The 26,343-nt window shown below is 39.1% G+C and overlaps 1 protein-coding gene across 4 annotated transcripts in view; it reads right to left on the bottom strand.

Moving 5' to 3' along the window:
- Nucleotides 1–22,484, bottom strand: part of opa1 (OPA1 mitochondrial dynamin like GTPase) — a 38,938-nt gene extending 16,454 nt beyond the window's left edge. Inside the window, exons 1-29 of one of the 4 annotated variants that reach the window (XM_028587428.1) lie at nt 22,267–22,484; nt 20,597–20,921; nt 20,174–20,270; nt 19,857–19,964; nt 18,770–18,823; nt 16,411–16,493; nt 14,513–14,668; nt 12,800–12,853; nt 12,149–12,253; nt 11,752–11,838; nt 11,310–11,423; nt 10,979–11,059; nt 10,799–10,873; nt 10,622–10,693; nt 10,308–10,407; nt 9,943–10,073; nt 9,621–9,693; nt 9,245–9,317; nt 9,031–9,146; nt 7,315–7,379; nt 7,033–7,109; nt 5,505–5,670; nt 4,752–4,904; nt 4,424–4,532; nt 3,786–3,865; nt 3,379–3,519; nt 3,016–3,132; nt 2,814–2,907; nt 2,337–2,447 (exon numbers count right to left, since the gene is read on the bottom strand). In XM_028587428.1, the coding sequence (XP_028443229.1) occupies nt 2,337–2,447; nt 2,814–2,907; nt 3,016–3,132; nt 3,379–3,519; nt 3,786–3,865; nt 4,424–4,532; nt 4,752–4,904; nt 5,505–5,670; nt 7,033–7,109; nt 7,315–7,379; nt 9,031–9,146; nt 9,245–9,317; nt 9,621–9,693; nt 9,943–10,073; nt 10,308–10,407; nt 10,622–10,693; nt 10,799–10,873; nt 10,979–11,059; nt 11,310–11,423; nt 11,752–11,838; nt 12,149–12,253; nt 12,800–12,853; nt 14,513–14,668; nt 16,411–16,493; nt 18,770–18,823; nt 19,857–19,964; nt 20,174–20,270; nt 20,597–20,921; nt 22,267–22,295 (3,046 nt within the window). In that variant the 5' untranslated portion in view covers nt 22,296–22,484. The remainder of the gene's footprint in view (nt 1–2,336; nt 2,448–2,813; nt 2,908–3,015; nt 3,133–3,378; nt 3,520–3,785; nt 3,866–4,423; nt 4,533–4,751; nt 4,905–5,504; nt 5,671–7,032; nt 7,110–7,314; nt 7,380–9,030; nt 9,147–9,244; nt 9,318–9,620; nt 9,694–9,942; nt 10,074–10,307; nt 10,408–10,621; nt 10,694–10,798; nt 10,874–10,978; nt 11,060–11,309; nt 11,424–11,751; nt 11,839–12,148; nt 12,254–12,799; nt 12,854–14,512; nt 14,669–16,410; nt 16,494–18,769; nt 18,824–19,856; nt 19,965–20,173; nt 20,271–20,596; nt 20,922–22,266) is intronic. The other 3 variants (XM_028587432.1, XM_028587429.1, XM_028587433.1) reach the window with 3 other exon arrangements.
- Nucleotides 22,485–26,343: the final 3,859 nt, after the last annotated feature.

The raw sequence follows: 26,343 nt of genomic DNA, 5'->3' as shown, positions 1-26,343 counted from the left end.
ATAACAGGTAATGGCAATAATAATAATATAATAATATATAAATAACAAATAAAAATAAAATAAATATAGCCTTGCAGTTCAAAGATATTTCTCAAAACACACACAGGCCTGTTTGAATCGTTTGCTTTGTGTCATTGTGAATACAGTGGTGTGAAAAAGTGTTCATTTCCTGTTCGTTACCTGAAACAAAAGGGACAACACAAGTAAACACAAAATGTTTGTAAATGTTCCTTTTTTCATGGCCCTGTGTGAATCAAGTTTGCTTTGTGTCATTGTGAATAAAAGCTACACATCATGCCGAGACCCAAAGAACACTTGACCGTTAACAGGCTTATCTGCTAACGTTACCTACCGACGGTTATCTCAGAACTATCCAGCAATTAGACGGTACCCTAGTGTGCCGTTACCTGCTCATTTTACACACAGTTTAGCAACAAAACTAAACAAGGAAGAGGGAAGATTACTACGTTTTTAATGTTGGTTTTGAGCGGTATGCATCCCCACTAACCTGGAAAGCGTTTTCAACAGTAGCGTTAATACAGTGTGTCGGAGGAATACAGCATCTTTTTTTTTTTTTTCTTTCGTTACTCAAGCTGAAACGAACTTGGGTTCTGCAGCAGGACAATGATCCTAAACACACCAGCAAGTCCACCACCGAATGGCGTCAAATGAAGGGAGTGGCAGAGGGGCCACAGCTTTTGCTAACATTAGCTTGTCTCATTTATTCATAAATTCATCAAAGTCAATGTGCCCAATGCTATTTTCCAATAAACTGTAGCTGTCATATTTCACGGACCCACGTGAGTGCGATTTTCATGTTCCAGTTTTTCAGCCTCAGAGGGGAGAGAGAGAGAGTGGCAGACTGTTCGCCAGAGTTCAGTAGAGCAGACTGCTCTGCAGAGCCGTGTATAATTACGACGTTATGACATTTCATAAACAGCTGATTGAGCGGCAGTGCGCCGCTGCTACATGCATATAGCGGAAACCCTGCATGTGCACGTGTGGTGCTGATGTTGCACGCTGTAAATCATGCAGCGCCCAAATGAATTTGATCAGCATAAAATCGGCATATGTCAGACTTACCGGCAGGTCGCCGGTCATGGCCGATGACGTGAAAACCGTCCAATTCCGGTTACCAGCCGGTCAATCGGTTCATCTCTATCATAAAGTAACTTTCTTTGCATTCATTTGATTCCCAATTAAGATACACTGGTAAGAATTGCTTTCCATTGTTAATATGTACTTAAAAACAGTTCTGAAATGCAAAATAATGTCCAAACTTTTGACTGGTACTGTATAAAATAACTTTAGATCTACCCAACAAAGGTTGCCAGCAGTGTGTGTCAATCACTCAAAGTCGTGAATATCCAATTTTGGAACCAGAATTTCCAGAAGTATGCAGGAACACTTAAGGCTTCTAGAGCATTTTAGATGGCGATTTCTAATTTGAAGTGACTGAAAATATTTTACCCAAGTTCAGAGATCAAAAGAGAAAGAGGGTTTGATTATAATGTATGTATGGTCGCTGAATAAGTAATAGTAAACATGCTCTGATGTGTATGTGTATCAGAAAGAGAGTCTGATGGACACAGAGACAGAGAGCAAGTCAGGGCTTGTCTTTTAGGCATTTGGGCAATCTGCAAATTGTGCTGTGTTTAATCAGCAGGATTGAGAGCAGATAGCTGGGCTGGTGGCTAGACCTAACAGGCAGACAGCCAGCCCATTTCTGTTACCAATCAGACAGACACAAACTTACTCTCTCACACACCAATTAAAGACTCCAAATATATAGTAAAAAACATATTTTTGCATTTGAGGGATTTCATCACAAACACCTATCTCAAGTATATGTGTAGTGTTTAGTCTCGTGGTGCAGAATACACATAAATGTGTACACAACCCTGTTTACAACATGGCAGCATTACTGATTATTATACCTTAAAAAGAAGCTTAAAATGCAAATTGCCAGTTAACATCCAAGTTATTTTAACTTTCTTGCACGGTAACAGTTTGATGCTTCAACCGAATGAATACTGCTATATCAGACATCAACACCATTTCCTTTGGTACTACTGCCATCTGTTGAAAACTTCAAGAATTTCTATAAAAGAAACATTTACTAAACAGACCACATGTTGATGTATGGAAGCAAGTGTATGAGTTGCACTGGGGTCTAGTAGTTTTGGTAATTCAAATCACTTGTATGGTCCTTATAACAACCAATGGGACAAGCTGACAAACTGCCTCCTTAATCATGGCCTTCAAGTATACACTTGTGTTTTTATTTAAATTATTAACGGTCATATTCTTCTGCTGGAAGTCATTGTGTGTCTTACTGAGATCCTCGGCCAGCTGGACTCGGCGGCCAGTGATGAGGTGGGTCTTCTTCTCCATGTCTTCCCCAAAGTCATCTAACACCTCCTTCACATTTTTCTCCAATCGACGCACTGAGAAGAGGAACACACACACACACACACACACACACACACACACACACACACACTATTCAATCAAACAACAATGCACCAGATTTTCTTCCCTGTTGTTGAATTATATGATCAACACAATTTACCATCGTAAATGATTGAGAAGGGAATTGTCTCTTCTCACTATACCCAAATACATGACAATTACACAATTTATCCAAATTTGAGAAGCAATGCAAGGCCAACTACGAGGAGCAAATATGTGAAAATAAACAGTGGCTAAGAGTTGGATATACTGTATAATCAAAACAGGATTTCAAAATAATCCATATTAACCCTTTTTTCCTTTAAATGATGGATACCATAATTTGTATCCCCAATTCTTACCCTCAGTGTTGGTGAGCTGCTGTCGAAGAGTGTTGGCTGTGATGACCAGCATCCTCTGAATTCTCCAGAACAGTACCACATCATTGCACTCCAACTGGAAAAAAAACATGTAGGCACTCAGCTTTTCACACATTGACCTTAAATATAGCTGAGAATAAGGTGGAAAATATACAACTCAGGATTACTCATCCTCTCCCCTTACCTCAGAGTCAACAAAGTGTCTCTGGTAGTAGTAGAAACCTCTCCTGCAGAGGTTACAGTGAGACAGCGCCTTCTGCAAGAAGTGTCGGCGATACAGCTGATGCCACGTGTCCTTGATCTGACCAGGTAAGGAGATCCATTATTCAGCAGTTAATGGACAGTGAGCATTATGAAAGGGGGCATTGTACAGTTGAAAAACAGCAAGCTTGTGTTTAAAATTAGCAAAGAACAAGATGATTAAAACTGGCAAAACAATTATTAAATTGAGAAATAATGAGCATTGGATTTTCACTATTGTCAGCATGTATAACATTAACATATTTGTCCTATCTCTTCTTTAGAAACACAAGTGTTTTGAGCTCACCAGCACAGGGTCAACTTCAACCCCTCGGCCCTCCAGATTCTTCCTGACTGTGGTGACCTCGTCATTGGCCAAGTAGGCTGTGTGCTCATCGTGTAGCTTCAGCAAGCGGTCCAGCTCATTTTTTGTTTCATTACGAACATGCTACAAGGTCAAACAAAAGGAAGTGAGCACTGTCCTCATGGTGGCAAATGGGCGTTGAGATGTAGATGGTTACGTCATGTATTGTGTGCTTCTTTCAAGCTCTTGGACGTTAAGTACTGTGCATGAGGATCGACACTAATGGGGCAATTGGTATTATACCAGTTTAATAAGTGTATAATAAGTTACAATCCTTCCACTTTTGTGGTGCCTCTAAAAAACCAGCACAGTTATACCCAGAAATTTGGAGAGACCTCTAGAACTCTGACCTGATCTGGTGTGCGATTAACCCAGTTCATCCACCTCTGCCTCCAGCCTGGACCCACCATATCTCTGATTACTGACTCAGCTACAAAGAAAGAAAGAAAAAAAAAAAGATACACAAAGAGAATGAGATGTATGTTGTGAGTATGTTACTTACTGTAGTAGCCACTTCTATCCACAGTTTTTCAAACAACCATGACATCATATGTCATAAGCATTCATGGCGCACCAGAAACAGAGCTCTAACTGGAACACTAGACAAGATATCACAGAAGCATGCCCTCTTCCTAATATGTGTGTCTGTGACGATTTACCCCAAACTGTGGCAAATGTGCCAGAGCAAATTTAAGAATTTGATCTGTAATTTAAATGGATCTGACTTGACTATGTTCGAACAATAACCTTGTATCCTAATGGGGAGGAAGTATAAAAAAGTGCTAGCCAGGTAGAGAAGGCACTGAACAACCATTCTACTCACTGATGTGCAATCTTTGTTACAACTGTAACTGTGCAACTGTGTTAGTGCCATACTTTGTCAACTGGTCTACACATGGGGCTATGAGACATTTTGACAGCTAAGTTATTTTAGACTAGAAAGGGAATCTAGTACAGGGTAAGTGACACTGTATCATGGCTAACATACTGTCTTTGAGGCGTGACTGCAGGGTTTCCTCCATGAACTGGATGGCTGCGTCCCACTGGGGCTTGTCTGTGATGGAGCGGTCTTCTAGGGCATTGTGCTGGATCACCCTCTGGTACACACGCATATACAAACAGGGCAAGAAGAAAAACTTAGTTGAGCCGCAAAGTAATTGCAATGCATATTAGTATCAATGTAAGCAAGACCAGTTTCTTGATATTCAGTGCACTTGATCATGAAAGTTTGTCTGCTTCAGGAAGTGTTAAATCAACTAGCGTGTTTGCTCTCTGTACCCTTGCACACAGGGTGAGTGGATTTACTGTGTGTTTACCAGGCTGTCCATGGCCCTCTCATTCCACTTATGCCTCTTGATGCTCTCGTCCTTCACAGCCTCCTTCAACTTGTCAAAAATGTCGTCCTGGTCTTTGCCTTTGTATTCAGCCATGAAGCGGGCAAATTCTTCCTGCAGTGTCTCCCAGGCAATCTAATGGGAGGCCAAATATATTGTGGAAAGAGGAGGCTCATATTACCACAAGGTTATTGCCCTATTGAATATTTCTTAAACTTCTGCAGTCTGTGGCACAGTTATTGAACCAAATATAAGTAGTAAAGAACAATTAATTTAGAAATGTCCTCATATCTGCAGAGGGGTAATTTAGGAGTTCTGATCTAACCAAAGAATGATTTGATTTAGGGCTGGGCGATATAAAGAAAATCAGATATCACGATATTCTTGACCAAATACCTCGATATCGATATTGCGGCGATATTCTAGGGTTGACAATTGATTCTTTAACAAAATATCCTCACACTTAGATTTTAGATAAATAATCATCAGTAATGTGGACATAATGTCTAAGTAGGGAAAAGGCAAATAATAGAACAGCTAGATCAGTCTGGTAAGTTCAGAAAAGTACATTACTTTACTGTAATGCAGCCTTTAAAACCAGGAAAAAACAACACTTATGTCATATCACGATAAAACTCTAAGACGATATATTGCCCAGCCCTAATTTGATTTACATCCCCCTTTAAACAATCTGAATTACATAATGACCAGTTGTATAAAGACAGTGTGCATTACCTCCAGTGCTTTGTGTGGAAGCTGCTTGTCGGTCCACTGCTTGAGTTTGATGTCTACGGTGGTGTTAAAGGTGCCCGAGTCCATTGTTTGTGCAGCAGGCAGGTAGATGTTCTCAATCACATGGGTGGAAACACGTTCCCACAGCTTCTTCTGCAAGATGGCCTCCCTGGGAAAGAAAAAGATGAGTCATGCCAACTTTGAGTAACTTGAGGGAAGAAGATATCTTTTGATTGGCCCCTCTAGCTGATTTTGGTTCTCTCTGTTCTGACTTCTAGTAACATGCTGAAGGTGCTTGGAACATACAGTAGATGCATGTAACTTTTTTGTGGGTATTCTTATTATTTTTTTAGATTCAGATTTAGGATCTAAAAAGCAAGTGTGTTTGTAACAAAGTTGCTTCCAGGTGTCCAGCTCAGACAGTTAAGTGACCCAATAGGGTAAGAAAACAATGAGTGAAGAGGGATTGTTCTTGGCTGCGCTGCTTTAACTTGTGTAGTCAGTGCTGCTGCAATTGCATTTGACTGTAGATTCCAATACAGCTCCAGTCTGACCCTGTTAACAGCTAACAGCCTCCACACTCTCACTCTCTCTCTATAGGGCAGTGTGACAATGGAACAAAACCCTAACCAAGTCCACCTGAGACCAGGGCAGTGTTGTGCCTCACTCATTTATCATAAACGCACACACATATTTCATTAGGCTGCCCTTTTGTTCAGGATAGCACTCCTCACTGTCAATAAGCGTTATGTCCAATACTGCTGTCTGGCTGCTGGCTGGCTAACAGGGCCACCTCTGTTCCCGTCTATTGGCCATTCATCAGAGTATTGATCTGATGGCACGCACACTGGGGACAGCCACAACAGCATGCATTAATCTCATTTAGCAAGGTTTTCCTCATTGGGGGTGAGGTATAACTATACATTCATGCACAGATAAATGCACCCAGAGATAGAGACTTGCAGTTTGGTCTAAAAATAGCTTTCCTCTCATGTCTGGTTGAGTGCTGGAGCAGTGCAAATACATGATCTAATTGCCTTTAAGCAAACACCAGGTAGACAATTTTACACAGTTCAATCCTCAGAAGGTGGAATCTTATTAAGAACAATATCCGATATAGTGTGGATAAAACACTAATACTAACAATAGTAAAATGATGATCTATATTTCCAATGCTAGAACCACCATCTGATCCAACTAAAGGAGGAATTAATGTGCATTTTAAGAACTGGATCACATCTTTACTCCCAAAAGAAAAAAGAAAACATCTTGCACTTGGGTCCTTGATAAGTAAAAAAAAAAAAAAAAAAAGTTTAACTACAGTTTAAAATGTTGGTGCTGCTAATGGTATTTAAATGTATATATTTTATATAAAAATAGAAAATCAGTTGAACATAAATTTCTGTATTACTAAAAATGTTTACCCGTATTCAGAATTAACACTGGTAGCAGCATTGAAAAAATGCTTCTTCTTTTTTTTTTAAAGCAACCAAAAGTCATTACCCCGGAAATTAGCTCATCATTAACTTACCAGTGTTGTGGGGTCACTTGACTCAAACTAATGACTTCATCCAAAATTTCATTTTTGGCCTTTTCGAAGAGTTCATTCTGCAAAAAAAACAAAATAAATATCTGTATCGTTACTATAACGTCTTTGGAAAACTTTATTGGTGTGCAGCTGTTGTTTATCTTTACACAAATCCTTTGTTTTCCAAAACATGCTACCACTTTTTTCTCTCCATCCTTCGTTTTTTGTCACGCCTCTATTAAAGAGCAAAGTAATTTAAGTTCCACTGCGGTTTGTATTTCTCACCCTGTCCAGCTCTCTCAGACGAGGGTAGTTGTTCTTCCATTCGGTCTCCAGGTTGAAGCGAGATGCTGGGGTGAGGAGGAACAGTGAAATAAAGATTTGAATTAAAACAAACATTGGAACAACTTTATATTTTACATAAGTTAAATTATAGTTGAATATTAATGGTTTCATTATAAAGCCTTAAACTTAACTAGGCCTCTTAAAATGTCTAACTAAATCTACCTCAATACGTGTCAATTGTCCTGTGCTCATTCTCATGCCTGGATGAAACTTATCTCCTACCATCTCCTATTTTTTTTTTTTTTTTTGCTTTTTCAGCTTTGATGTTACCCTCCATCAAACAGTAATTATCTATAGTCAGCAGGCACTGACCATACAGGGACAGGGCCTGCTTTGTTTAACTTGCTTAGTTTTCAGACTGCAAATGGTGCCTATCCCTTAATAAAAAGTGGGTGTGTACTTTGCACACTAACTCTCTTAACTGGTCCCTTAGGAGATGAGGGGATTGGGCCAATCACAAACTTGTAATCAAAAGTCTGAGTTTTAGTTCTCATACTGTATATGCACACTCAACACACACTTCACACCTCCCTATCCACAGTGGAGATTAGGCTAATTGCTGGTTTGTGGGGCCACGGTGGCGCCAAGCATGGAGAATTGAGGCCGGTAGTGCGTGATTTGATGGGCTATGGATCGATACACTACACAATGGACCTATGGGAACTGCAGTCTCACAGCCATAAATCTCCTGTACTGTTAGCAAAGGGCTTGAGATTGTCGAGACCAATTGCAGTTGGAAGGCAGGACTGAGGGAGTGGAAAAGTGTGGCAGGGTGGGCTAAGTAAGGCCAATACAGGGAGAAGGGAAAGCAGAAGAGGAGTAGTAGCACCACCACCTGTTCCCTGTACAGTAAGGGCGTTTTCACACCAACAGCCGTTAGTTCGGTTGAATCGAACTAGAGTTTGTTTGCCCCGCTGGTGCGGTTCGTTTGGGCAGGTGAGAACGCGGCAATCAAACTCGGGTGCGCACCAAAAGCGGACCAAACAAGCTTACCGAGACCTGCTTGAAGAGGTGGTCTCGGTATGCTTTCAACCGAACTCTGGAGCGGTTCGTTTGTGGTGAGAACGTGAACCGTACTTGAACCGCACCAACTAATATGTACTCCGCAAGTCTGAGCTCTCCTGTAGTCAGGTGTGTTTGGCAATCTCGGATGCAGCAGAGCAGCAAACTGTAGCAGCTTGCAGTGTTTCTCTCACAGAAATAGACTGCAGTCAACCTTGCCGTCCATCACTCGTATCTCTGTGGCCAAACCAGCTGCCGCTAAAATTGGAGACAGACCTTCTTCCTGTATTTACTTTTTTGCTCCCTCCCCCAGACATATCCGACCAATAAGAGGGCTGGACGTTCTTGCCTGATTTGTAAGGACGCATTTTGATACGCTTGGATTTTTCCAGGTGTGAAATCAAACCAAACCGACCAAGGGCAAATCGCTCGTTTACTTCCTCACCAACTGATTCGGACCAAAGCAAACAAACTACAGGTGTGAAAACGCCCTAAATGGATAAAATCCTACCATGTGCATTCACAATATTAAAACATGCCTGGGAAAGTAAAAGGCATTGGATATAAACAGCCACTCAATGGCACAAATAACAAGGTACATAAATCAGTCAACCCTCCCTGGGATAACAGTTAGTCCTGCAAGTGCAGTCATACCTTTAAAGACATCAGCCTGCTGCTCAACAGACTCTCTAACCATCTTCCAAAAGCAGTCAGAGACGGCCAGACTCAAGTTCTTTGTTGTCACCTGGTGAGCCTTCAGCATGCCATCCCTATTTGCACACACACATTCATTGTCAGATTTTGATTAATGATTTGATTTAATTCATTTGATGAAGCATTAATGTTTGCTGAATCATGTGTAACTTGCCTTAGTAATCTGGAGTTCTGGAAGAAGTCTTCCTCATAGTCTTTAATGGAGTCTATGCTTTCACCACTGCTCCCTGCACACAAGAAGACCGCAGAACAAGGTGTAAGTAAAAAAACAACATTACAGAATAATCATATCTAACTGTATGTGATCACAGTAGTAGTGCTACACAGTTCAGGTTATACAGGGCAAAACATTCCTCCAAAAGAATGTATGCAAATAACAATATGTTGGAAAAACACCAAGTAACTTCCATCTAGCTCCATGGTGTCTAAAACTAAGTTAGTGAATTCAGACATGATCATGACCTGAAAGTCCTCATGAAATAATGTGAAATGAAATGCAGCATGATGGACTACTCAGTTGCAGATGTTACCTTTTCCTGTCACCACTGCAAAGTAGCCCAGGGCCTTCATGGGAAACAGCTTCCCTTCCACTATTTGCTGGATCTGAAAAGGAAAATGTAAAATAAAGGACTTAAATTCACGCCAGTCCACTCTGTAGTACAAGCTTCCCCAACATTGGCTCACTGAGGGATAATTTGGTTAGAATAAAAAGTACTGAGCTCCCTCTAGTGGAGCAGCTGCATATAGCGTCACTAACAGGGAATGGCACTTTAGCCACTGGTTTGATAAATTAAATAAGTGCCAAGCTATTAATATTCAGTATAGTCCTTTGGGACAGTTCAGCCATCTTACTCTGTTCGGGCTGGCCAGGTTCTTCTCAGCCAAGTCCACCTTGGTCAGGACAAAGATGGTCCTCTTCCCCTGGGGGTCCATCTGGCTAACCAAGTCTGTTACAATGCTCCTCTCTGCATCCACACTGCCATCTGGAAGGAGGTCAAAGGAGATATGATAATGGTGTACATATCATAACAAGGAGGATAATAAGGAGGATAAAAACAACAATAGACTGAGATTTGGTGTTTTGCTTAAGAACACAACAACTGGACATAAGTGGAAGGGTATTTTAAGTTCTCTGACAGACTATCTCCTGCTTACTACGATAAATGCTCCCTTTATATACGATTATTGCAACTGTTAATAGTATTGTCACGGCTCACCCTGAATACAGAGGATGATTGCATTGGGGTTCTGCATGTAGGCCTTGCTGATGCTGAAGATGGTTTCCTTTGTATCTGAGGCCATGCCTGCAGTCACAGTCTGAGAGACACACATTAAAAAAACTTTAATAGACTATTTGTGAAGACAAGTTTTGTCTATTGGCTTTGATTTGAGAAAAATGAATTATATGGAACACAATCATGCAAACAATAATCTATAAAATGTTTAGCAATAATGTGTATACATTACAGAAAGTATCCAGTATACATTTGTAAACATTCCCACCCTTATTAATATAAGAATGTATACTCACACTGATGACTCCTGGTAAGTCAACAAGCACCATCCTCTGGATGCCGGGGCCTTTGACACTCAAGGATATTGTCTGATATGCAAAAATTAAACATCATTATTCTATGAAACATTAAAAAGATGTAAATCGGCAAGTAGCAGCTTTGTTAGCAATCTGAATGGAAGCACTATGTCCAACCTCACAGCTGACGGTCTGTCCCTGCTTCACACTCTTCCTCATCCTCAGCTCAATCTCATGCCTCAGAGCAGCCAGCTGCAGGATAGAGGCAGAGATGCCAGTTATAATGAGGTTAACGGGTAAAAACGTTTGTGAGAAAATTGATCTTAGGTGGATGGAGTGAGTGACTTTGTGACTTACGTCTTCCTCCTTGGTGAGGTCAAACTCTCGGCCACTGTCCTTAAACATGGCCACGTGGTGGGGGCCTTCGCTTAGTGTTACCTGCAGAAAGAAGATTAGTATTGTCAAGGGCGCAGATAAACTACAGAAATCCATCAGAACTGGGTTCCTACTCTTCCTTTCACACATAACCTTAAGTGTCGATTCTTGCTCACAACTGCTGTCAATGCCGTCATTTTAGGACAACACATTCTGACAACATGTTCAGTACGAATAAAGGGGTAAATCTTTTTTTCTGTCCTTTTAAAAAGGAAAGATTACACAAAACATCAGCCAGTGTGGTCCCACATACCTTGACAGGAGAGCGGGTCATCATCTCTCCTGAGCCCCTGGGGAAGATCCTGGCCTGGGCTATCATCTCCAGCACGCTAGTCTTCCCAGCACTCTGATCCCCAACCACAACCACCTGAAACAGAAGGAAGAGGAAATGGGTAAGTGGTTGGACAAAATACAGACAGACATACAGAAGAGGAGGAGGACATAGTGGAAAAGGGAACAGGAGGTAAGTGATTAGGATCCAAAGTAATATAATATAAAAGTAATATATAAAGTAAAATAACATACACATTTACAAATTTGGTGTAAAGAGGATTTAATTTAATTAAGATATCAGAAACAAAAAACTGGTTAGAAAATAAATCCTTCTAGCATTTTGTGAATGGAGGGCTAAGACCCTCTTTGATAAAATCCATTTCCCATGAACAGTAGAACTACATTTAACTGCTCCTCCTTACCCTGGGTAGGTGGTCCTGGGTGTTGTAGTTGGCATCATAGTCAGACAAGATGTCCAGGACTTCAGAATACAAATCAATAAGGGATTTCTAGGAGACAATAACAATGAATATTAAAGATATGTATATTTACATTATAATTAGCTGACACTCTTATTCAGTGGCAATGACAGCCAGGAATAACTAAAGGAACAGAGGAATAACTAAACTAATATAACAGTCAACAAACAGCAGCATTACAGTCACTATACACAAAGAATTTAAGAAAACATTTCTGTATCTGTATAATGATTATGCTTAATAAAGCAATGCCAAGTATTGAAAAATCCAAGCCTAATGGCAAAAACATTTAAATCATTAGCGTGTTTATTTAGTGTATGTGTTCATATGTGCAACCCACCTTCACTTTCCGCTGGTGAATCCCCTTATCATCTTTTTGCAGCACCACTTTCCTTAACTCTTTATTCTCCTTCTCCAGTCTTTCCAGCATGCGCTGATATTTTAGCTATGGGATTAATGGTAGAATCCAATCAACAATCAGCAGCAACAAACATTTTTGTCCAAAAACTGGTGGTATTTGATCTAATGGTGAAATTGTGGGACTTACCACCTTTTTGAGATGTATGAACAGTGTAGTACAACTAATTCTTTATGTAGGTTTAACATAGACCTTTAAAGGGTTGTACTCAAAATAAAAAATAAAAAGCCAAAGGCTGGGATTGCCTTCACACAGCTCTCACAGACCGTTCCCCAATACGTGAAGTACCTACGTTTTTTCACGGCCACATGCACTAACGTGCATCTGCAGCTAGACCGGCTATCACAATAAAGAACAGAGAAGCTCAGATTACAAGACATACAGAGGAAGAGTGACTTCATTCTCTGTACAGAACATCATTATTCCACTCCATCTTTACATAGCATATTTTAATGTTCTGAATGTCGAGTACAGCCCGTTTAACCTATTTGACTTTTTGGCCATGTTTCAGGACAAGCATTCCTCCGATCTACCAAGACACAGATTATATCAAAAGTAACACATCTAGTGTACCTGCGTACGGAGCAGTTCTTCTTGAAGCTGGTCTATCTTTTCTTTGTCTGATGACTAGAGGTTGGAGTAGAAAAACAGAAAAAGAACAGCAACAAATTGAGTTAATGCTTGCTTTCTGTTTTGAAAAGGGACTTCCGTTACTCTCACTGTGCAACTTCACAAGCACGAAATCCCACCAGCACCACAAAGGTTCATAATGTGCACACTGTATTTCAGAGAGAACCAAGATGAGAGTCAAGTTAATACATTAAGAGAGAGGAAAAAAAAAAAAAACACAAAAAATAAAAATTCAGGCAGACACTACTCATTCTGGTAGAACTCCGCCCAGATCAACAAGCTCTTATTCCCAAACAGGTACAAATTCCACAGCCAAAATTAATAGCAAAATCATTTAGTCATGACAGCTTGAATTTTTTATGATTGGGCAAACCATATTTGATTATATATTTTGTACACTTAGAACATGTTTGTTAGGATGAGAGACAAGACAGAAAGCAGGAGACACAGCATACATGAACAAATGGGATTGGCAGCAGAAGAAAGGGAATTTAACAAGACACACCAAACAACTTCATGAAAAACTATTTCTACACTATACAAAAATAAGTGTGCTATAAGCTACCTTCTAGCAATATGCGCCAACAGTGTACTAAAATGTTTTAAATTTCCATAATTAAGACATCTATTTAGGCAATACAAAACTATTCATAAGCTTAAGGCTTCTCTGTTGCTGTTGACAACATAGTCAACTCTCAAATTATTATATAGCTGGATGCATTCATGGTTGCTTCCAAAGGTGCAGCTCACACCATGCAGCTGGTTTCCACTTCACTCCATGCAGTGTTTCCGTACATTAATGGAGGGCTGCTGATGATTATCCATCCATTTGCATGAGAGTGAGCTACGTCACTGTGCTTCTGGAACCAGGCTATGAAGGTCCATGCATGCCTTCTCAACAACCAAAGCTTAGTGTGGCAGACTACGGGGTACAGACTGTTGGGTATTGTAGGGGACAGACTGAAGTATTGTCAGGCTTTACAAATGCTCTAAAAATATTAAAGTAGAGGGCTAGACACCTGTAAAATAAAATGCAATCCAATGCAATAAATACAGTCAGAGAGGAGGTGTATAATTTATGGTGCTGTTGTACTGTGTAGCATTTTATCTTAAGACGTTGCTGTCTATGTAGTCGGCATAACACACATTGCAATTATTGCAAGGCCACAGCACTGGAATGAGTTATTGTGTTAATAAATCATATTGCAGCTGTTCATGTTGTTGTGTCTACCATACCCTGTATATTAAGGTGTAACAGAAATTCTTTTATAAGAAATATTCAGCCAGCTCTATTCTTACAAATTAAGTTAGTTGAAGAGCAACTTAACATCAGCTGAAAAACTTGTTTTTGTGACCTCCAGTGGTTTAACGTCTCACCCTGCTGAAGTGATGTTGAAGTTCACATCCAACTACACCAATTAGGGATAACAGTTGTGGTCAGAGTTGCAACCGACTTCAAATGTTTTACCACAGAGGACAGTGAAACACTGCCTTTCAGTCTGGTGTTAAATTACTCTATTATTTGACAAGGCGGCTGCTAGAAATGAAATTGTCCTAGAATATATATACACATATACTCTATTTTTTCTCTGCAGCTGTGACCTTTTAGGAGACTTTGGTAGGATAGGGCGGATCTAAGTGGGGTGGGACCTTCACCTTGCGTTTCTGTTGAGGGGGGCTGGGTTTCAGAGGCGGACTGGGAGCAGGCTCTGGCGGTGGGGGACACGCACTATTGGCTGCTGCGGCCCGCCGGACCTCCTCCTCGTGCAGCTGGATCTGCTGCTGAATAAGAATGAGCTCGCCAAGCAGACCCTGCTGGGGTACGTCATAATGAGAGACAGGTAGGAGCAGCAACAAAGACATGAGCCAGCCACTGGGCTCAGCCATACACGCAAATGCTGCATCCAATCAGAGAGCTACAACAGAGGAAACCTGGCCTGTGTCTCAGTCACTGGCATTGGTGCTGTTAAAGTTAGAGACTGAGGATCCGGTCGAAGCTCAAGTTTAACAGAATCAAGGTCTTTGGCTTTGTTGATATTGCCACCATAATCAATGCTACCCAACAAGGTCAGTCTTTCACAAACACAAAGCGGAGATGCCATACTTTGCCAGACTAAAGGCTGAAGAGGTGACTAATAGCACAACCAGCACCTCTCAGCAAGCGCCAAAAACAGTGAATCCATTCTCTTTTCTCGTCATTATTCACCAATGAGGATTGATGACTAATCACCAGACAACCCTATAACTGATTTTCATATTTAAACATAGCAGTATAAAATACCATAAGAGAGTAGAAATTCTGGTTATACTGTCACGGTAAAATAATAACCAAGTTAAGACGATGATGTTTTAATGTGCTGCGACACAATGATGTCAGGCGGTCCTAAACATCATCTGTCTGATGATGCTAAAGATGATGATTAAAATAAGCAAAGCCAGCACTGGGATATTTCTTTATCAGGGGTGAAGCAAAAAGCATACAGTATAGCAGGTGAAATCTGTTTAGGTCAGGGGTCCCCAACATGACATCATCATTAAACTCTGTGCAGTTTGCTTCTTTCTGCTGTGAAATACACATACCGTACAATATTTGTTAAATGTAATTTTAAGTGAAACATCAACTTGTAAGAGTTGTGTTGTGTTATATGTGCTCATGTTGGAGACCATGATTGCAGAGTAAAAGCAGGGTATAGGAGAGGAAAGGCAACATCTATTTTCTTTTTTTTTTTTTAAATGCAGCTTTTCTTAATATTTGATGTCAAACCTTCACATAATGTTTTCATTGTTTAAACTTTAACTCTGTACAGTGATAAAAACACACACAAAAACATAAAAAATAGAACAGAGGGACACTGAAATTGGTAGGTTTGCAGAAAAGAACAAAACACAAAAAGAACAAGAAAAAGAGAGGACAACAGCAACAAAAACAAATGTGAATACAAAGTCTTCGGCCAGAGACAGGTGTTTAATATAAAGCTAGAAAAATGAGTGGTCTCCATAAACTCGATTTCTGGAACAGTTAAGATGCATGACAAGTAGTAAAGGTACTTTTAATGCAATGATAAATATCTTCTGTGCATACACTCTAAGCTTATACTCAACAGAATGCGTGCCATACAGTACGTACATGGTAATGGTGATTTGGAATCACACAGTTACTGCTATTGTTCTTACCATAACATTGCCACATGGACTTAAAAACTTTGCTTGATTATACTCTGGGCTGCCGGAGTGTGAAACTCAGAATTCACATTCAGATGAACTGACTGAATCAAAACTCTACTAAAAAAGATTTCACTTCCTCATATTAAAAAATATATGCCATTTAGGGATCACTTTTATTCAAAAGTGCTCAGGTCCCTCAAATGCTATGGTTTGTGCCTTGATCAATACAAACTCATGTATACGTTTGAGTAGATTTGGATTCAATCCACGACAGTTCCTGCCACTGAAGTGAGAGATAGCCAAGCTGCAGAGAGGAGCGGAGTGAAACCAAGCGGTGGTAAAGTAGAGAGGACAAAGCTGAGAAGTGTCAGCAGGTTTTACAAACTTGCCTTTTTGTATTGTTTGTCGCTGCCATCTTGTGTGGCTGCAGCAGAAGAATCTGTGGCTTTGAGAGGAGGATCGCCTGAGGTTTCTACCAGAGGAGACAAAACAAAACAAAATGAGGTTACTTGTGAAAATGCATCTTTGACTACTGAATATAAACAAGCTTAGGGAGACAATAATGCCCATAGCAAAAATATGCCAGATAGCGTCATTTAAAGCATGCATATGATTAGAGAAATAAAGACCAGAGTGATTCAATTTCAAATGTTTGGAAAATCTTGCACGGATATATATATATATATATATATATATATATATATATATATATATATATATATATATATATATACACACTGACCAAAAATAAAAAATTGCCAAACTCAACTTTAGTCTTAACACTAGGAATAACGCAGTCCAATCAAGATCTTGAATTTATTGTGATTATAGTATTATTGATCCAAGTAATCATTTGCAGTGACTTTACTTATTGTAGTGTTTTATAATGTGAAGTAATGTATTAATAGTGCAGGCCAATTAAAAAAATTAAGTTATTATGTAATTAGTTCCAGTAAGAGGAAAACTTATCTTTAAAAAGGTGCTCTAAGCGTTGTCACGCGTTTTTTAGGCTACAACTTTTTTTTGTCACATACAGCAAACATCTCCTCACTATCCGCGAGCTGCCTGTCCCCTGAACACACTGTAAAAAAAAAAAAAAAAAAAAAAAAAACACGGTCTCTGTAGACAGCCCAGGCTCCAGTCTTCCAGCGTTCCAGCCAATAACCGACAAGATTTGGGGGTGGGGGTTGGGGGGTTAGTGCGCGGAAGCACGGAAGGGAGGGAGAGGGGACGGGATGAGGAGGAGGGAGGGGTGAGCTAGCCTCGTTTTGTTTGAAAATACTTTGAACGTCAACAAGAAGGGCCGTCACCCAACATCGCTTGGAGCACCTTTAACATATTTAGTGCACCTGGAGTTCTTTATATAACTGGCAATAAAAGGTTCACACTGTTTACTGAAATTTTGACTGGTGAAATAAAACACCCTGACAATGACAATGTCCAAAGAAAACTACCACTGAATGCGGAAATAATATCAAGAAATAATTAAGATCTTTAAACAAATGTAAAAACACTGAATATTAAGATCCACTTTGTCTAAAGTGATTAACTATGAACTAACATGCTGATATTGCCTTGCACAAAGCAAAGCCTGCTTAGCCATATAAATGAGGCAGGTGTTTACAAAGGCACCACACTGTAATGTGATGCAGAGGCAAACGTAAAATCTAAGTACATAAAAATATATAAATATAAAAACTTGAAACTGTAAACATATTTGAAACGTATTTTCCTTAAGCCATGAAAGGGTGGTAAGTTGAGAGGAGCTAAGAACACTCCTTTGGTGATTTTATGACTCACAGCAGAGGTGTGGTCCGTTTGGCCTGGCAATGTCTTTAAAATGACTTTGAAATATAAGGAACTTCCATGTAACACTGTACATGACCACTATTTAACACTATTTGACATAATTTAAAAGAGAAATCATTTAAAAGAGAAATATTTAAGGTACATATGCCAATATTTGTGACATATTAAAATTTCAACGGATATGTAAAATGTATTCTGTGTGCATTTTCCAAACATTTGAGAATTAAATAATTGAAATATCTAAAAGCAGACGGAGACCACCCCAAAGATTAGTAAATGTGAGTGTAATTATAGAAAGCAGCCCATACAGGCCAGGGGAGAGAGGGAATGGAAGTCAAAGGAGGCAAAAAACCACACAGAGAGAACAAAGTACAGCCAAGGATAGTCAGGTTAAAGAAAGTCTAAGGGGAGGAGGGGGATATACTAAAGGCAAACACAATGGATCTGCATTTAAGTTAAAATTTAAAATGATGGCGTGTTATTGCCACTATTTAACACTTTGTGTGTGTGTGTGTGTGTGTGTGTGTGTGTGTGTGTGTGTGTGTGTGTGTCTATACAAGAACTATGGAATATTAACCAGGATTTTAAAATAATTGAGAAAGCAGGAGTGGATTTTAAAGAGTGAGGCTTTTAAAATTGGATGCCTGCATTAATATAAGCATACTTTTTAAGAAACTTTTGCACCATCTTAGTGACAGATCATAGATTTCACTGAATACAGAACCTGCGTTAACCATGAACGCTGCCATTTAGGACAACAGCACTGGTCTGCAACCTGGAAGCCAACGTCCTGGGAAGATTCTCTACTATCGCATTTAGAGCCGGACCATGGCGAGCAGGAACCCATAACCATACCAATATTGTGGCAATATTGTGGTGGTGGTCAAGCGCCACAGAGAAAAGAGGGGAGTGGGCAGTGCTACTGCGGGGTTTACACACCTAACAACAGATGCAGACCAGAAGCTCCTTTGACTTCACTACCCAAACTCACACCTGTGAAGAATGTGGAGGAGGACAGGAGGGTTGGGGAGGAGGAGAAAGGAAGAACAACACAAGATAAAAAAATCATAAAAGACAGAAGCAGAGGGATGGTGGTCAAAGCAGGGACACAGCTTGATGAGGTGTATTAAAACCAAGCCACTGCTGTGCTTGAGCTTTGAGTGAAGTAGCCACTTAATGAGAAACTGTTAAAAGAGATAAGTACACACCAAACTGGGCCTTTCCTCTTCCTATTTTAAAAAGGTATTTCTTCCACTGGCTAGTGATTTTATAGGCAAAATAAGATTTATCTGTCAATGTTGCATTATGACAAAACATTATGACTACCTTTCCCTTGTAACTTGATGCAACTCCATTTGCTGAACTCAAAACACCCAGGACTAAAGACTGCACAGGTTATTAGAGAATTTAACAATTTGTTTGTGTTGTTAGATAATGTTTTAAATAAATGAAGTGAATGAACATAAAATTGTTTATTTATTATATACCGGTATATAAACCTTAATATTTGACAACAGACTTTCCAGGACTGCTCACCAATGTGCACCTGGTCCCATCTAAATAAAAACTGTTTGCAACACCATGGTATAATACATGTGTTTTAGCATTGCTTACAAAACACGTTTCTTATAGGTTATTTGGTGTAAAGGAGGGTTCTTTGTAGAAAAATATAGCAACCACAACCGTAGACAAGATGAAATTTAGAGCATGAAGCAAGCTACTTCCCTTATATTGCTGTAATAATATGTATATTACTTTTATCTCGTTCTGTTAAGGTCACTTTGAGGCAGGACAAACACCGCAGATACCATACTTTAAGCATGGCGTAGGGCAACCAACTAAACAGTTAGATACAGTATAACAATAATAGAGATGTGGAAGACAGGTTTGCTTGGGGTACAATTACTGTATTCTTCATTTGAAACATGGACACTGGACTAAACATTCTGATGTTTGCAAATAATGATTTAATTTTGTTATGATGCAGTAACGTAATGAAGACATGGTTAAGGTATTGTTCACTTACCAGAGGAGAGGAGGCTTTTAAGGAAAGTGAAATTCTCGCCTATCTTGTCGAAGTCAGGTAGTAGCTTGGCTATTTCCTCCATCTCTGGTAGAGCTTTGGCCAGTTTATCTGGGAATAGAAGAGATGATAGGTCAAGTGGAGAAGACGGAAAGGTTAGGAGTCTTATCTCCTAATGCATAATTGTGCAGCCATGTTTCAAGTATAACCTAAGAATAATTTTCCCTGTTTGACTTACTGAAATCAGGGATCCTGTACAAATAAGACAAGGGCAGGTATTAGCACATAATCTGAATCATGACATCGAAATGAAAACTTACCAAGATCAATTTGTTCACTCAGTTCCCAGACAAAATCAGGAATGACCCAGTTGTATTCACTAAAATCAGGCAGCATGTCCTTCCACTCGTCATAGGTCTGGAGATAAAATGACAAGCTTATGAATCCTCTACTGTTTTCAATGAGCACCAGTGTGCAATCACGGTTAGAAAAGTCAGGGGACAGCTCTTAGCGCCCAGGAAAGGTTTTGCTGCACGGCACATGACAGCGTGGGCAAAACTAAGATGTTTGGTGACTACTTATGTTGCCCTCTGTATATTTTCTATTTATCGCACAGCTCATATGAAAAGATTACAACTCTAACTCTGCGATGATGCAATAACTGAGAACTCAAAACTAGTTGATAGGCAAGAAAATCTACTGAATCGTTCAGAAACCCTGAGTTGGAAACACTCAATACTGACCTTTTTAGCGGTGTACCCTCCTCCTACTGCCGACCCCAGCAGAATGTATCGGAGCCTTAGGAGCCGGGCAGCAAGGCGGGCCACCCAGAAGTTGCGCTGCTGCTGGTGGCCACGGCCCCCTGACCCTGGGGGAGGCTTGGGAGGCCGCATGGGCAACCGTGACATAGAGGTAAAATAGCGGGCTGCCGTGCGATGAGGGGGTCGTTGGGGGTTGGTGTTTCCCGAGTAGCGATGGTGGATGGCACGAGACAGAGGGTGCAGCTTTTGCAGTGGTACTCGAAATCTCACCCCCATGTTGGTGGAGACCAGGTTCCTGCAAGCCATGCTGAGATGACAGAGAAATGGACAATAAATTACAGAAGCTACATAAACTATAAACACCATAACCCTTTAATGTATGTATAATCTGAGTGAACGCTTTTGGTCATTCCTCCCAATTCTATCCCTGAGGATACTGGTACTGGCCAAAGAGTAACACAAAACCAAATGTTAGTCTCAAGAGAATCAGTCTACCAGATAAAATCTAACGCTTGTATTAGTAGGATCACTGAATGATATGTATTACCAAAGTAAGTTTACACTTGCAAGGTATTTACCTTTGTGTATTTGGTGCATACAATAACATGTTAAAAAGGGAATACACAATAATGCAAAGTACTGCTACAGTCAAGAACATAAATAAAGAATAGATATATTACAATAAAAAGGTATGTAAAAAGACACTATAAACAAAAAGATGTACATTATAACTGTTTAAGAAAGGGAAAGAAGGAAGGCTGTACAGTTTAGTGCAGGGTGTGCAAAATGACAAAGGAGTGAAAAAAAAAGGAGAAAATCAAATATCACTATATTTTTGACCAACTACCTCGATATCGATACCACAACGATATTGTAGTGTTGACTATTGGTGCTTTCACAAAATATTTACACAATGAGATTTTTGATAAATAATCATATAGTAATGTATAATAGAATAGTTACAACAGTCTGGTAAGTTCAGAAAATGACATCACTTTACTGTAATGCAGCCTTTAAAACCAGGAAAAGACAACACTTGTTAGTGTAATAGAATGCATAGCTAAATTACCGATTATGAATCGTCCTGTTAATACAAGAAGGTACGAACATGCAGGCGAAGAAAATATTTGGTACATATTTTAAGGTAACGTTAACTATAACAACCTGTCAGCAATAGACATTTAAATACATTCTGTAAATACATTCATCACGTTTACGCTATATTACTATCACATGCTTAGCTAGCTAGCTAAGCAAACATTATTAAAGAATAAAAGAAAGGGCATGTCAAATCACAATAACGTTAGTCTGTAACGTTAAGTAAATTTGTCTGAGACTGTAGGATAAATAACGCAGCTAACGTTACTGTAGGATAATAACTAACGTTAGTTAACTTACGTTACCTGGCTAACGTTAAGGAACGTCAACAGCGGCACAGGTCGCTTTGCATCTTCTAATAAATGTCAGTGGCAGTTAGCATCTAACGTTAGTTTTATAAAGGACGACGGCTATTTACACGAAGCAGGTAGTTAGCGACGCTAGCGACGCTGTCCTCAGCTGTCAAAATTACCAGCTAGCTAGGTTTACTTCTACCACAGCTAGCTAACACAACTAGCTTGTGCTACAGTTATCTTTATTAAATGTGAACTTACCAGGCAGCGTTACTCCCGACACGCAACATGGTGGTTATCAACAGCGGGTTAGCACAAATCTCTTTCAAAATCACTCTTTAAGCATGATTTAATTCATTTTTACAAATGGTACACATTTGCTTGCCTCTTATGGCAGCCAACTAGCTAGCTCGTTAGCTCTTTAGCTAACAAGGACACAGCCAACTGACAGTCGACTTCCTGTGAATAGTACTTCCTTCAAATCAGCACGGACAGAAAACGCATCACTGTATTAGTTCCTGTGTGTAGGAGGATACAACGTTCTTATAATACATCTATACAATACAATACTCTAAATTCTATATGGGACATCACTTTGTTTAATGACTGATGTCATCAGATAATAATAAAATAATCAGCCTTCATAGGACAAGGAGCCACTAGAATATACATGTGAAGTTAAAATGACTTTCTGTCACCCCTGCTTTAAGTTACATCAGAATGGTAAGAATTCTAAGTAATTCCCTAATGCAAAGTAAGGGACAGTTACATGGGCAATGCTAATAACATGATGGATACGGATGTCATTTGAATAAACAGGTGCAGCTTAAGACTAGTTAAGATTTCTCTAAGTAATATTCTCTAGTCTCACTTTTAAAATATTTTTTAGGAAATCCAATTGTTGCAACGGTGCACCTGCCTCCTGATTTACACAGGATCTTATGTTAAGCTACAGTTGTGTACTTAAGGGTGAGGAACTGCACAAGACTGAAGCTGTACCGTATGTCCCAATTCAGGGGTTAGATCCTCTAAAGACCACATATCTAGTATGAATGCATCAAAATGGGCCAGTCACATTTCAAAAGACTCTGCCAAATGAGATATCGAACGCCTGAATTTGGAGGACACAACCTGTGTAACCTTAGCAGCCCTCAGTGTCCCACAATGTATTATGTGCTGCTCAGTTGCAGTGGTGGAAGAAGTATTCAGAACCTTTACTTAAGTAAAAGAACTAATACCACACTGTAAAAATACTGTGACAAGTAAAAGTCCTGCATTGAAAAGGTTACTTAAGTAAAAGTATGTAAGTATCATCAGGAAAATGTACTTAAAGTATTCAAGTACTCAATGCAGAAAAATCCTCCCATTTTAGAAACTGGAAATGATAACAGTTCTGTCAAATTGTGTTTAATCGGCTAATCATTTCAGCTTGACTTGTAGGCCTATATATTGTTTGGTAGTTACATTTATAATAAAACGTATTTTATAAACTAAAGGTGTTTTGGGTGCAAAATCTTAATATGTAAAGTAACTGAAGATGTCAGATTAATGTAGTGGAGTAAACAGCACAATATTTCCCTCTGAAATGTGGTGGAGTAGAAGTACAAAGTGGCGTGGAAAGAAAAGACTCCAGTAAAGTACCTCAAATGTACAGTACTTGAGTAAATGTACTTAGTTACATTCCACCACTGCTCAGTTGTTTACATTTAGGTCCCAGTCAACTTCTAAAGTCAGTAAATATCTTGTGGTTACATCACAGTAACCTGGTGCTTCACTAACCCCCATTATGCTATCCTATTTATGCAAAATGGACACACATTTCTCTTAGACGTCATAGACCAATTTCAGAACATTTATTGAAAAGAAATCAAGATAAATCTGAAATACAATCCTCAGGGAGAAAGAAGTGAAAATAAATTAAAAAATAAATTATAGAGTACAAAAAGTACATCTCTGCCAATAAAAACACATATACCCTAGATGAGCCTCTTGCTCAGGTGTAGGCTGCAAATAAAAAGCACACCAGATAAACTGTACTGAAAACTGACATACAGACAGACTGTACAGTAATAAAAAGTTTTAACAGTATATTTTCATTCAGTATGGGCATCAACGTTTATTATTTTCTTTTTTCATTACAAATAGACACATTTCCCTGAGGAAACAACATCCGCATGAGGCTTCGTATACACAGTGGCTAACTCAATCTAAATGCCATTCGATGATTTGTTTAAAATACATGTGAAAAAGAGGCCAATGCTGTCAGCAGTGGGTATATGTTGTACCTGTATAAGAGCATAGAGGTTTCAGCATAAAAGCCATTGCTTTGACGTAGCTGTGTCAGAATAAAGGCAAAAATATAGCGTAGAAGACGAGCAATAGTAGTATTTACACTTTGCAAGTCATTCAATTGATGAATTGTCTGTATCAAGGTGCAGTTATGACAGCTGAGTCATGAATCATTTTGCCCCTAGCAGCAACAAAGTCACTTTTACAAACGACTGCTAATATCTAGCAGCAATGCACATTCTTTTTGCCAATTACATTTTCATTTTACATGGATGTAAAAGATCTTTAAAAATATGTACATTAGATGATCTAACAGAAAAGTAACAAGATCAGCAGATGTTGCTCAAATTCTGAATTTGCTGAGAGAAGGGGCAAACTATACTACACCAGTTGAATTCCCTTCTTGTGTCAGGTCCTGGGTATTATACAAAGCATTGAGACAAAAGAGAAGCAAAAGAAAAGCTGAGAATTCAATCTACTTTAAACACCTTTAGAGATTCAACTTTCTGTAAACTCTAAAGTAGACATGTGCTGTTTATCCAAGACAGAACAAATATCGATCCAATCACACTGATTCAAATTGGGAAATAAATGCCCAGGATTCATGCCCAAATAAGAAAGATCCAAGCTAATGCAACTCCATAACAAAAGTTGAAGTACAAATAAATCCATGACAGTACAAATCAAAAGTAGACAGACAACTAATTGTAACACAGTACCAAAATAGTAGAAAAAGACACACCAGCCCTTTGATAATCCAAAACCCATACATTTTTATGACTAAATCTTTTGACTTTTATGCACATACTAGAAATGTAAATCTTATATATACACAGATAGAATCCAACCTCTAATATAATACCTTTTAAAGTCCACTTCTGCTGAGACAAATCAGATTTGACAGAACTTAACAGTCTAAAATTAAACATTTCTTCTTTTTTCAAATACAGATGTGATGAAAAGTCTTTGGGGGAAAAAAAAAAAATCAATAACCATAGTATTGCATTGCATTCTATTCTGCTCTTTACACAACATTCATTTTTACCCTCAGTAGGTATCTAGAGAAAAAAAAAAAAAAACGAAAGCAAATTTAAAAAAGAAAACATACCACTGAGTATTGAGAGGCAGAGAAATCCATGTAACCCATGTTTTTGAGAAGAATGTCCATTTGAGCCAAGTTATGCATTTCTCATCAGTTTCATCTACAGTACGGTTTATCCTTTTTCTCACGCTGGGAATTTACCCACAAAATACTATAACAAAATACTATTACTTTGCTCATCAAATAAAAAATGTATCTGTGAAAACTATAGTCACATATCACATTTGAGCTAGTCATAAAAACAATCTGGATCCAAGTTTCATATGCATTTGTTATATTACAAGCATCTCAATAGACAATGGCTTTTAGGAACTGAGCAACTTCAGACTCGTTATTACAGATATTGACGGATTCTGTTTCGATTTTGTTTCTTTATGAATAAAATCATCAATAATCAATGGACAAGCTTTATGTGATGTCATACACAATTAAGTGTCACATAATACAGCGTGGTTACGATATTTGAGAAATAATTTGTCAGTGAGGAAAGGTATACATTTAACTTGACATTCCTTGACGTGTCTCAAAACCACTGATTAGCACTCTGAAAATACTTTGGGACACTATTAAACCATACATGAAAGGCTGCTAGGCAGAGTATACAGTTATATTGACATTGAGAACCAGCTGCATGCATGTTGGTGTCTTTGCTTTAAAGTGATACTCCACCCTAAATCTGCCTCTTGAGGATCAAACATTATCTCTGGTGGCTGTAAAAAGTATGATTTCCAATAGTACCAATTTCCATGGCTTAAAAAAGTAGCCAAATGCAAATGAAAACTCCTCAATCCACTCTGTTGTATAAACTGCTTCTCTGCTGTCCACCTGTTAGCTCAGTATGCCATTATTGTTATCGATCTTTTTTTTATTTTTTTATAAAGATAATTCTTTTGCCATTTTAGGACAGGAAAGCTGAAGACATGAAAGGGGAGAGAGAAAGGGGGGGG

Source organism: Perca flavescens, chromosome 9 (genome assembly GCF_004354835.1).
Source record: "Perca flavescens isolate YP-PL-M2 chromosome 9, PFLA_1.0, whole genome shotgun sequence".
Taxonomy (NCBI): domain Eukaryota; kingdom Metazoa; phylum Chordata; class Actinopteri; order Perciformes; family Percidae; genus Perca; species Perca flavescens.
This window is presented reverse-complemented; position numbering and strand designations above follow the sequence as displayed.